Source organism: Ixodes scapularis, unplaced genomic scaffold (assembly GCF_016920785.2).
Source record: "Ixodes scapularis isolate PalLabHiFi unplaced genomic scaffold, ASM1692078v2 PGA_scaffold10__122_contigs__length_95168666, whole genome shotgun sequence".
Classification (NCBI taxonomy): Eukaryota; Metazoa; Arthropoda; class Arachnida; order Ixodida; family Ixodidae; genus Ixodes; species Ixodes scapularis.
Genome location: NW_024609836.1, coordinates 53,728,062 through 53,741,169, shown reverse-complemented (window position 1 = coordinate 53,741,169; position 13,108 = coordinate 53,728,062). Strand labels below are relative to the sequence as shown.

Genomic DNA, 13,108 nt, shown 5'->3' with positions numbered 1-13,108 from the left:
AGGTTATCCCAAACATTCCTTCAACAGCTGTGTGACAAGTGCATTGGCATCTGCATAAGTCTAAAGTACCTTGTACTCATGCTTTCTTGGTTTACCTGGTCTCTACGAGAAGAGACATATTTACCGATGAGCGTTTTTTTTTTTTTTTTGGTTTGGAAAAATTGAAACCTGCTCAGGGAAACTTGCACAAGTCATGTACAAAAGTTGGATTGGGAAAGCAATATCTTTGTAAAACTATTTTGCTCTTGACTTCAAACGACATTTCTTTATGTTCCAAAATATGCAGGACTTCTGGCACAATACACTAAAATTTAAGTGCAAGTATGAACGCACAAAGTTTGCGGATGACGGAGAGGTTGCTCTCAAAAGGCAGAAGTTTGGCAAGCAGCCAAGAAACCAAGAGGCTGCAAATGGCAATGAATCTGCCAAGCGAGTCTGCCGCCAGGTGAATGGACCTTTTCACTCCTATCTGAGCATTCCAAAAGAGAAGAGATGGGTGTGTTTTCTTGAACCTGGATACTCAGGCAAAAGCATTTTGGCAGTCTTTTCACCCTTACTGTATTTACATGATTGTAAGTCGACTCGATTATAAGTCGACCCTCCCCACATTGCACAACAGCGAAAAATAAAAAAAAATAAAAATATGTAGATGCGCATTTTACTGCAAACACGTGAGAACGGCAAAGTATCTGTTTCGAAAGCCGAGCCTCCAGCACGCGATCGATGCCTTCTAGCGTGCTTTGGCTGTGCATGCACGCGCGAGGTGCATGAGATGCCCAGGCGTTATCGAAACTATAAAGTTCACACTGCAGGCGGGACAACTCAAGCTGCTCTCTGTCATTCTCACTCCGTCCGGGACTAGACTACGACTCGTCCGCACTGGTGCTGTCAGTCTCGTCTTCATCACTGCCACTTTCTCGAAGCACGTCGTCGGCGTCGTCCAACCAAATCTTGCACTTCGCAAATGACAGGATCAACCGCATCTGCCGCGCTTGCTCGGTGATCGTGTGGACATCCTGGATAGGGACCGATTGCACACTTTTGCGATGTACGTTGCAAGCCTGACCTCCAACTCCGGAAGGCAACCCCACCTATCCAGACTTTGGCCAATGGAAGCCTTTTTGTTTGCTGTCACAGTTTAATATCCCACGCCACTGCAGACTTCATTGGAGCATCACCCGCTCCGATGGGTTGAACTTGCATCCAACAGTGCAGTTGTTGGTTGCTCCTGAGTGAAGAATGGCCATAAACGAGCACCGAAAACCTAAACTACCCGGATCATCCGTGTCAATACAAAATAAACGTAGTTAGTGCTCCGGCATGATCTCGTCACTCAATCAAACGATGTGCGACCATGAATCATGCGAAAAACTGTGAAGAGAAGCCGCGGGGTGAATGAGCCAGGAAGCTGTTCCAGCGGCCTTTGGAGTGGCTCTTACAACAAGTGCCGTCACTCCTGTGGTTACCATCATTGGAAAATAATTCGATTTGTATTCAATTCGGTTTCAAAAGTCACTTTTTGGATGCCCCTAATGTGCAACCAAAAACAAAAAATATCCTGATGTGTGTGTGTGAATAATAAAAATTTCCCAGCCAAGAAGCAGACAATGCAAAGAGCATAGCAATAACTTTTCACAGTAAAAGCAAGTACACATAGGCTCTGAACAAAACGGGCAATACAGAAATGTGTTTTTTCCTAGCCCCATTCACATCACACCTCAACACCCATTTTTTAGAGGCTGTGCCTCCTCGAGTTGAACGGAGAGGAAGGAATGAGGTGCATGAGAGAGAAAAAATGCTTCCTCAACATTTTCTCTCTTTTCTGTGTAATTCAATCCATATTCTTTGTTGAACTCTCAAAAACTCAGACATCTTCATTTCTTTAATTTTTATATTCAAAACTGGTTTTCGGATCTTTCAGCATGTCACTGTAATGTTAAAGATTAGCTTCAAAACAGATAAGTGAGTAGCGCAAAAATGGTTTACAGGTTTTCAAAAGTAACTCCACAGCTATTATCTAAAATTTTGAAAATAGTGCATGATCTTTATTTAGGAAGAACCCACAAGTCTCCTTACGATGTTTATTTCACGAAAAGTAAAATATTTTTTCATCTGTTTTTGCTATAACCTGTTTGTAAACCGAAACTTCGACAAAAGTGGGCAACGTCATGTATCCTCAACATTAGTAACATTCATACCAACGTGGGATACAAGGGATCATGTGGCCTACCACACAGACATGTGTTGCGCAGATGTGAAAAGTCGTCTGCTTTGCATTACTTAACATGCATCCGTGCAGTATTCTCTGTTTGGCTATTTATCCTTCCATCATGTTTAAAAAAAAATATTAAGAAAGGGAGAATGTAGTATTCCGAGTTTAGTTGTTGTACGGGCAGGAATTCTGAACGAGAGAAGCGCGTGCCACACTCGCAGTGGCGCGTGGATGGCCTTCAATGCCAGTGGTGGCGATGTCTTGCCTCGTCAATGTCGGGAAATGGGCTGCAGCCGCTGCTGCAGGCGTCGTCGTGGCCGGGGAGTTGACGTCGGGTCATCCGCTAAGGCGACCCGGTAACGGCGGGGGCCCGCGTCCTCGCGGGCCCCGCCGAGGGCGAGGAAGGAAACCGGTGACTGTCGACTTGTTCATTCTTAATCCCAGGGTGAACTGTTCCAAAGCGGTAGTTGCATGCATGACCTGAGCACGCGCCACTGCGAGTGGGGCACGCGCTTCTCTCGTTCAGAATTCGTGCCCGTACAACAACTAAACTCGGAATACTACAATCCGCTTCATACAACGGCTCCTGCTGCACTGCGGCCTTCATTTCCATGGGAACAGAAGCATCGATCGTAAGCCTATCTTTTGCTAGCCGTCCCAAGTACACATAGGAGATGAGTCCCACGCGCCTATGGTAGCTAGCAGAGGGAATGGAAGCTGGTCGCCGAATGAGTGAAACGACATCTTCCCAAGGTGGCGAAAGTGTCTTGTGTCCACTAAAACTTTGGTTCAGGCTAGTTGGTTCATATCGATTAAAAGGCTAAAAGGCGCGAACAAAACAGGACAAAAAAGACCAATATGTAAAAGGCGCCTGTCCGTGTCGTACATGTCTTTTTTCGTCTTGTTTTGTTCGCACCTTTTATTTTTTTAATTCTTGCATACACTTCGCAAGATATGGAGAAAACGGCAGGAATATTTGCTAGCTCGTTTCGTTGAAGGAAACACCAGGACATGATTATAATTTTTGTCCCTCAACCTATTCACGTGTGGTACGAGGCAATTATTACTTGGTGTAGCGTGCAAAGGACCACAATGATGAGACTTCTAAAGATGCCACATTTCATGGATGATTAAGAAATATAGAGGGCAGCATTTTTAGTAGGAATAGTTCATTTTTAAACTCAACAGAATTGCAGGTGGAGTCTTTGAATCTGCTGAGGCAGCATGGCAGTGAGTCACCTCAACTTCTTGTGCAGTGAAGGGTATCGGTAGTGGTGGCTGCATCATTCATGCCACCGCACAAAGACCGCAAAAAATGTTGTTACATTCACAATTCGCAAGTTAATTGCGAATTGTGAATGAGGGAGAGTCACCGATGCCAACGAAGCTTATTCCTGGAGGGCCCAACGGTTACTAGGCCTACCCATTACGGTCGACGCAGACACAACTGTTGGACTCTTAGGTTGTCCCACGGAAACCACCACAAAAGAAATGGTGTTATCATCGTGATTTTGTGAGGTAACTTGAGTCCGCCATGGATGAGAAGTAGACGAACAGAACTTGTCTGCTCGAATGAAGCCCTTCTCGGGGGGGGGGGGGGGGGGGGGGGGGGGGGATTAGACGGTCCCTATAGACCTACCCGACGCACTTGTCCAGTCTAGTAACGAAGCATTCCCACTGGCCCTGCTGACGGTGTCACAGCGGCACAATCATTTTTCTTCCGCTCTCCCAAAGAAACCTTCGCCAGCCTAACAAAAGTGGACGCTGGCACGACTCTTGTGAAAAGCCGACATCCTTTGGTGTTGCCCATGGCAGAACAGCTCGATGTCATGCTCACCACGAGTAGTGCATGAAATAACCCAATCGCAAAACACCTGTGTCAAAATCCCCGCTGTGAATTCCCCGTCCTCAAAACACTCAGCTTTCAAAACCCACTTTAACCTTATCCCCTTGTCAGTTCCCCTGGCTTTTCCCCGAAGCCTTGTTACGGGACGAAGCACAAAACAAAAAGCTACCAACTCAACTACCAACAAGACGTTTTAAGGAAAAAAAGAAATTGCCAGAACAACTGAACAGTTAAGAAGCGCAGCCTAGAGTTCATCTCTACGAAAGAACCACGAGAGCTTTCAATGATTTCTAGGAGCGATGATCTAGGATATCGAAGTCAAAGAGTCGAGGTCAAGATGTGGGAGGTGGTGGTCAAATATTAGCAAAGGTGCACGAGTATCTTAACTTCTGAGCCTAATTCAAAGAACTACTGCAACATGGTGTCTAATAATTTTATGCCTTTCATTCTTCCTGGACCAGCCTGATGCGCTACTGCTTGGTGCTGGAGAGGACGATTTCAGCATTGAGGGACACATAAAGTCGATGAAACGGGAGCTGCAAAAAGACGTCCCAGATATGGAGAGGATTGAAGACAGTATGTCTCGCACATTTGCTTCACGGCGGCAGTGGGTTGCGGCAGAGCACCCGTCTGTTCAGGACATTCTTCGCCGCTACCCCGCCCTGGAGAGAACAGAAGAAGTAAGTGGTCTTTTCCAGCTTGCCGTTTCTTTCAGTGTCATCATAATCCCTGACATGTATGGGGATTGGTCATAGAGCTTGTACTATTACCATGAACAAAGATAGCTGCGATGGTGGGGAGGTTAGTTCTCCTTATGCGTATCCACCTCACAAGGGTGTGCATATCCCCACGGATTGATGATCTAGCAGATATGCTGGTTGTGGATGTGCTCATTTTGACTATTAAAAGTAGGGGTGTGTGAATACTCGAATATATGAATTAGAATCGAATAGAAAGTCCCCAAATAATTCGATTCGCGAATCGAATTTCTAGTATTCGGTCACTCAAATATTCTATATATTCGACCAAAGATGCGCGGTTTGCGCAGAGCTGACAAAAGATTTGTGTTTTCTCCCGATGTTAGAGCCGTGATGTTCGGCAGACCATGCGAGTAACAGCTCTTGGTTCTAAAATTCCACAAAAATCTAATGCACAGGTTAGAAAAAAGAGAAGTAACAAACGCTACAAACTTTATACCGCACAGATTTACTCATGATCGTGAAGCAATATAACCTTGAATCACAACCGAAACATCCCGTTAGCGCAGCTTCCAGAGAGGAAATGTTTGGAGGCCGGAATTCTGCGCCATGCCTAATTCATTCCACGAGTAAAGCCCCTCGTTTCAAATTGAAGCGCCGTTGTGAAATACTTGTCACACACACAGTTAACCGCGCCGATGAAACAGGCGAGTTGTCGTCGTCATTCTTTCGGAACCGCAAGCCACAAATTCTGATTCGGAACGAAACGGAACAGAAAAATAGTGTGCCTAGATTTGAGAGGGTTTCCAACCGTTCGATAGCCGCATTTGTATTACGAACTGCAAGAGGGTGACGAAAAGGCAAAAGGCGCCGATCGGGCAGGCGTCGTCACTCTTTCGTTTGCTCGCCTTCTTTCCACGCGACTACACAGCACATGCGCACTGCGCACTTACGACCAATCTACGGAGGGGCCGTCTCCGTGGTTTCAGTTTCGCTTGCTCCCTTTTTTAAATCTAGGATCTCTAAAACAGGATAGATGGACGGAGGAATGGATGCATAGAGTCAGTTAGACGGTGACTTACGCCACCTAACCAGGTTTGTTTTTTCTTATTTCAGATTATATTGTTTAAGCCTGTTTATTCAGATTTAACAGCTATTTGTTTACTATATAAAATAAAATCCCGGGTGCCCTTTTTCTCCCTTAAAATAGAGACCAAATATCGCAATATGTTCCTTTTCTGAAATATAAAAATATAGAAAAAGGGACATGTCACGGTGTTAGGTCGTGCTTTTAACGAGAAAAGAAGGTACGCGTGGCTGTAACTGGGTTATTGTGACGCTTAGGGTAGAGAGATTATGTTTGTGCCATAAGATTGGATCTTTAGTGCCCAATGTCCATCAACAGCTGCTTTTCTTTTTTTTCACCAGAATTTTTATACATTTGAGCTTTTGTTCTGTACGAGATGCATATTGTGCACCAGGCGCATACTCTGCACATATAATCATGCCATTCACAGCACACTTTGAAAAATTCCTACAAATAAAATCAGTATTCGATATTCAATTCATAATTCGGCTTTTTTTTTTCTTAATTTGATTTGGTATTCGATTCGATAACTACTATTCGGTATTCACACACCCCTACTTAAAAGACGTCCCGCACACAGCTGAAAGAAAATATTTTTTTTTTATGCCAGATCCAAAAATTGTCTCACCACACAATCTAATCGAATCCAAGGTGCCCACGCTGTGCAGTGTGACATGACATGTTCGTGAGGGGTGTCGGGGGGTCAGAAGCCGGAAATCTTTTTGTTCAATGACTGTTACAGTGTTGTGAAGTGAATGGAACAAAACTGACTGCTAGGATTGCACTCAAAGTAGAAATTATCGAACATAAGTTTAAAAAAAGAAGCATTCGAGGTCTCGGGGAGCATTGCACGAGGAGTAGAAAAACAACCCATTTGACTTCGACTATTATCCACATCGTTCTGATTCATTCCTGCCAACATCTTTGAGAAACATGTCACGTCACAATAACACAGGTCAGTGCAGGCATTTTGATTCAGATTCATATTTTTTGTTTTGATAAATATCTTCAACCGTGTGGTTAAAAACAAATTCTATTTGTGTCTTGACCCATTTCTGCAGCTGGCTTTGTTTCCTTTTATATTGTTTTTGGTGTTGAAGATCAACTCTGTCAGCTCGACGAGCATCTTGTCACCGTCTTGTAAATGCCTGTCACGCAGTGAACGCTTAAAGAGATATGAAAGGCACTGGGTGCCAGGTCACGTGAATATGAAGGCTGAGGCAGAATTTAATTGCCAAAATCAGTGTCATGTGTCGGCCTTCTGCACTGAATTATTTGAGGTATTGCCTTGGAGCAAACACACTCTTTTGGTCTGCTCTTTACTGTGATAATGATTTCCTGTAACCTTGTCAGGAGGTCCTGGTGACTGTTTGGCCCTTATGGACACAATCTATCAGGAGCACACCAGAGCAGTCCCAGAAAACGATCATCATTTGCTTCCCTCATAATAACTGCATCTTCACTTTTTTGTGGTGGTGATGAACCAATGTGCTTTCATCGTAATGGTACCCTCTGCACTCATGTATTGTCATCAGCCAATCAGCTGCAACATTTCTGTTGTAGATTTCTTTCGGCATTCTTTTTGCATGAGCGTGAGCTATTGCAGGACTCAGCTGGCACCGACCGGCATTATGTGCAAATTATTGTTTGCATGAGGTGTGATCAAAAAGTTCCAAGACTGAATTTGTAGCGTAAGAAGAGACGGCAGCACAGTAATGCACATGCAGCAGTCGAAGGCGGGGACCTTCGTGTCTCGTTACACTAATGGGCGTCGCTCTGTGAGTATTTGGAGCTGCGCTTCACGAGGTTTTGTGACCACGTGCTTGGTCACAATGGCGATTTCACCATAGACTGCAAGCCAGAGCGAGGGCGAACATCAATTCTTTGTCAAACTCGGCAAATATAAAACGGAGACCTTTCAAATGATTTAGCAGGCTTGTGTCAAAAAAGCGGTGAATTTGCAAAGTGTTTTAAGTGGCACTTGCACCTTGGGAACGGCAGAGCATCGGTGAAAGATGATTAGTGGTAGGGCGACCTTATCCAACCTCGCTTTGATTTCAGTGAGATTCTGCCATTCTTGAGGCACGAGTGCCACTCAAAACACGTTGCGCACCTCACTGCTTTTTGACATAAGCCTTCTAAATTACTTGGCAGTGACTATTTCAACATCCACTTTCAAATTTTTTAATATTACTTTGACATCCGTGACGCCACTTCCTGAAGACGTGACAATGGGCGTGTCACATCCGAAAGGGTAAACTGTCGAGCCAGTGCCACACACTCACAAGCTGATCAAGACATTTCCACTGCCAACAAGGACCGAATCTATCCGTGAAAACGCCAACACAACACCAACGATGCCATCAGAAACTAAACAGAATGAAACCACAAAACTCTTGCTACGACTGTGGCATTGAAAGGGGATGTTGAAATAATAGAGCCACTATTTTGACATTTTACAAAAGTGACGTCACAGACGCCGAAATGATTTTTGAGATTTGGACAGTGGACGTCGAAATAGTCACTGCCAAATGCTTTCAGAGGTCTCTGTCTTAGATGTGCCAAGCTAGACATAAAATTGATGTCCGCCTTTGCTTTGGTTTGCAGTCTATGAAGAGATTGCCATGCTCGTGCATGTGGTCAAACAAACTCGTGCAGCTTAGTTCCAAATGTTCAGAGCGACACCCTTTGTCATAACGGCGCAGAAAGGTTCCTGCCTTCGACTGCTGCATGCACGTCACTGTGCTGCCCTCTCCTTTTAGGCTAGAAAATCAGTCTCAGAATTTTTTGATCACACCTCATAATGTACCTATGACTAATGTGAAGCGTTTTGACCTAGCTGAGACTACAGGGATGTGTGCCTGCCTCTCTACACAGCTTTTTTGGCACTATTCTCTTTGCTTTGTGTATTTCAGATCTTTCGGGAATTCGAAAGGTTTGGTGGTGACGCGCCACTCCAGACTGTGACTGCGGTGGCGCAGCTACAGATGGCCACTGTATTAGACGTGGCTGCAAAGAGGGTGGAGAAGGCCACCTGGGACATTCTGGAAAGGGTGGATACCTGCAGCAAGGAGGATCAACATTGTGAGAGCACTTCTCACGTTGACTTAATATAACTAAGTATTCATCATTCCATTCTTTTTTATAATTAGTTCTTTTCTGCTTTGTTTTCATTGCAGTGATGACCTCCCTGGCCTTTTTGGTGACTCTGCCAAGGACTGTAAAGGAGCAGGCGTCCTCATTCGTCAAGGACGTGGTAATGGAAACTTGTGCAATGCTAGTCTAACAGCTACCTGTTTTTTTTTTACTGTGGATTTGTGGACCACGTGGCACAATTCCAATTCCAACATTCAATCTGATACTCAGAAAATGCATGATACATCAAATATGCAAAGAAGTTTACTAAAGCGTAGTCTGTATTCAGCTTAGCTGTATGTTCTGTCCTGTCCTTTCTCCGTTTGTGTCTTCGTGTTCAAGCTGACCCTTCACAGGCATACCATGCATGTGTATAGGATGGCTGCTTTGCTATGCAGTCATCAATACCACATTGTTCAGCTGCAGCTTGTCATTTAAATTCTAAATTTTCTTTATACCCAACCCCCCAAAGACGGATTTCTATGACTGTAGGGAAATCAGTTGTCACACACCCCAGTATCGTAATGCATGGCACTTTGCAGTTTGCCAGCAACGATCTTGGGAAGGTTCAGTTTCTCAGTATAGAAGGGACAAACGGTATACCCTTTGTACATAGAGCTGAGCATACCTTGGTAGTCGAGGTAGATGATATGAGACTTGTTTAAAAGCGGTAGGGCTAGCTGTGGGCAAGCAATTGAAATTGTAATTGAACTATGCAAACAGGTCGACATGGATACGTCTTGGGACCAACAGATGTTTGCTTGTCTGGTTTCAGGCACCGTGGTTCTCCAAGTACCCATCCGTCATCTGGAACGGAGATCCAGATGATGTTGGGATCTGTATGGTCCAAGTGGAGGACCAACTCATCAAGGCTGACCACCCAGTGCATGCGATCCTGGTCGCATTCTGCCTGCACTGGGTGGCCGGCATTTGCTACCAACCGGGAGCGAGAGGATTTTATGCTCTTCTAGAGCACCTGTTGGGGCTGCAGGCCACCAAACCAACCACAATGGTCGTGACGGCACTGTCGGCAATGAAGGAAACCTTGAAAAAAAAATAAAATCTCTGCCTGAGGCACAGTGCACACTTGAACTAACATTGTTTGTTTAATTTAGGATGATATATGGTGGCAACACATGATACCTCCATCCTGTATTCTGAAAGAGGGAAGAAATACTTAGTGGTAGAAACTAGTGGGAAATTCTCTCCATAGAAGTAGCAGTTTTTCTCTTGCAGGTGAAAGTTGTTGGACATTTTCTATTGTGTAGCTGGAGCAATATTTCTCCAGCATTGGGATTAGGTGGCAATTTTCGTCCTATGCAAGTGGACCATGCTTGTCTCCTCTAGCAAAATTTTGTGGTGAATTTCTGCCTCAAAAGGGGGAGCAAATTTTTTCCCGGAAGAAAATGGGTGTTACATTTCTTCTTTTTGGAAAGGACTATGTTTTTCTCCATTCACAAAAATGGGCAGCAAATTTCCTCCTTTTGTGGGGAGATGTAGGTGGGAATTTTCTTCCTTTCAGGGGGGAGGAAATTTCCTCCATGCCTAACATAGAAGGGGGAATTTTCCACCTTTCAAAGGGGAGGAAATTTCCTCTATGCATATGATAGAGGTGGGAATATTCCTCCTCTCAAGGGAGAGGAAATTTTCTCCATGTCTATGATAGAGGTGGGAATTTTTCTCCTTTCAAGAGGGAGAAAATGTCCTCCATGCCTAAGGTAGAGGTGGGAATTTTTCTCCTTTCAATGGGGAGAAAAGTTTCTCCATGTCTATTATAGAGGTGGGAATATTCCTCCTTTCAAGGGAGAGGAACTTTCCTCCATGTCTTTCGTAGAGGTGGGAATTTTGCTCCTTTCAAGAGGGAGAAAATTTCCTCCGTGCCTGGGACAGAGGTGGGAATTTTCCTCCTTTCAAGGGGGAGGAAATTCCCTCCATTCCTCAGATAGAGGTGGGAATTTTTCTCCCTTCTGAGGGGAGCAAGATTCCTCCCTTCACTGTGGGAGGAATTTTCCTCCTTTAGGGTGGTAACATATTGGACACGCCAGTTCGTCCCTTAAGGGAGGAAGTACTACTCCTTTTTTTCTTAGAGTGTACAAGTACGTGGCCTAGAACTTCCAACGATCTTCAGGGCTCCCTTAGTTCATTTGCTTTCCTTTCCGCTTTGGACAACCGCTAGCGCATGCGACTCTCCATGTTTGATTACAGAAGGCTGAGACGTGTGCGAGGCTTCCGCGAGAAGTACACGCGAGAGGTACAGTTCCGCAAATGTCCGCACCGTGGCAGGGGTTGGCGCGTTCCAACAACTGAAGAGCAACAGGTCGCCATATCGCTTCAAGACCTTCTTGGTGCATTCTGTTCTCTCGTCCAGAAGCTGGCGCAGCAGTCCTCGTTTTACTTTCCACAAGGATTGCTCGGCGCTCCCATTCGAAGCACGGTGGTACGGTGGCGCCCGGGTAGGACGCACTCCGTTGTTCTGTAAACCTTTGGGGAGGGTCTTTGCTGTAAACTGGTCCGGTGGTCTGCAACCACTTCTTTTTGAAGCCCAGAAGACGCGGAGACACACAGAAGCTTTTCGATGGTCTTGTCCGCTGTTGTTCACGTCATCACAATCACCTCCACCCATTGCAGTGTGCACCAACAAGCACCAAAAACCACTGGTGGTCCGTGAAGGCAATATTTAGGTGAATTCGGTGCCATCTGCGAGTCATTAAACCCCACATCTGTAGTGGTACACTGGGTGTAGCATTTTGCGTCAACTCGCAAGAGTTGCAACTTCTGAAATATGTTTAATCTATTGTGATAGCCTGAGGCCCCCAGGCATAGCTACGGGCTCGCATTTGCATGCGCATTATGCCAGGGTGCCATTCAGGGAATAGATGCTGCCCTTGTTTACGCGAGCTATGAGGAATCATAACCGGACTCCCCCACGTGACACACTGCTAGTCTACCGACAATTCGTGTCGCCTAACGAAGTACGTCGTCGACTCGCGTTCCGTTACATGCGCGGGCCAACCGTGCATCGTATACATCAGCACTTTTGACAGCACACTGTCAGTGAGTGTGTATTTCTGGATCTTGACGGCAGATGACATTTCATCAACAACTGAAAATATTTGTACGTAATCAGCGATGTCTTTTGCATTGGTCAGCGACAACCATGAAAGTGCGTCAGCATTTCCTTTGCCGTACTTCCATCGTTAATCGTACACCATGAGCAATAAAGCCCAGCGTTGTATGCGGGCAGCTGACATCACTGGAACGGGCTTACTGTGACCCAAGAGACAGGCTAGTCCTTGGTTATCGGAATAGATGACGAAGCTGGGCCCAAACAGCTAATTGTGTAACCTTTTCAGGCCAAACACCACGGCATGGGCCTGTTTTTTTTATGTAAGCATAACCTTGCTCAGCTTCTCTCAATGCCCTCGACGAATAAGAAATTGAGTTTTCATTTCTTCCAGTCTAATGAAACAGAATTGCGCCCACGCAGTAAGCCGACACGTCACACACAAATCAGATGTATTTCGTTGGGTCGCAGTAAGTCAAAACTTTCTCTTGCGTGAGCCACGCTTTACTTTGCTGGAAGCTTGCCGTTCCGCATGGGACCACTGAAATCCTTTTTCGAGATTCAGCACATTGTACAGAGGCTTAAGCATGGCAGCCATAATAGGAACAAACTTTCTATGAAAGCTAGTGAAGCCAAGGTAGGCACGCAACTGTGCTTCGTACTTTGGAGTGGGCGCCTTTTTTTTTATCTTCCACCTTTCCATCGAACAGTCTTACGCCCTTCTCATCAAGAATGTGCCCAAGGTAGGAGACGGGCGTTTGAAAGAACTTCTCTTGTATTTTCTTCCATCGTATGTCTCGCTCCTGGAACAGTGACGAACACTTTCCACTTTATGTAAACACTTGTCAAAAGTGGATCATGTTATCAGAGTGTAATATAAATAGCAGAATACGCAATCCAGCCCTTTCAACACGTCATTCATCACTGCCTGAAAGATGGAAGGTGCACTCCGGAAGCCGTAGGGTAAGCGAGTGTTCTTGAAGAATCCAAGGCGCGTGTTGACAAGGACTAGTGGCTGTGAATTTAGATGCAATGCCAAATGCTGATAGGCAGTGGAGAGGTCGAG

The 13,108-nt window shown here is 45.2% G+C and overlaps 1 protein-coding gene across 1 annotated transcript; it reads left to right on the top strand.

Annotated features, from left to right (window-relative positions):
- Positions 1-366: 366 nt before the first annotated feature.
- On the top strand, positions 367-10,242 carry LOC115330662. Its single transcript, XM_040220058.3, has 5 exons — positions 367-445; positions 4,520-4,738; positions 8,759-8,927; positions 9,023-9,099; positions 9,754-10,242. The coding sequence occupies exons 2-5, from the start codon at positions 4,583-4,585 to the stop codon at positions 10,036-10,038; spliced, it is 687 nt and encodes a 228-aa protein (XP_040075992.1). The 5' UTR covers positions 367-445; positions 4,520-4,582; the 3' UTR covers positions 10,039-10,242.
- The last annotated feature ends 2,866 nt before the right edge of the window (positions 10,243-13,108 follow it).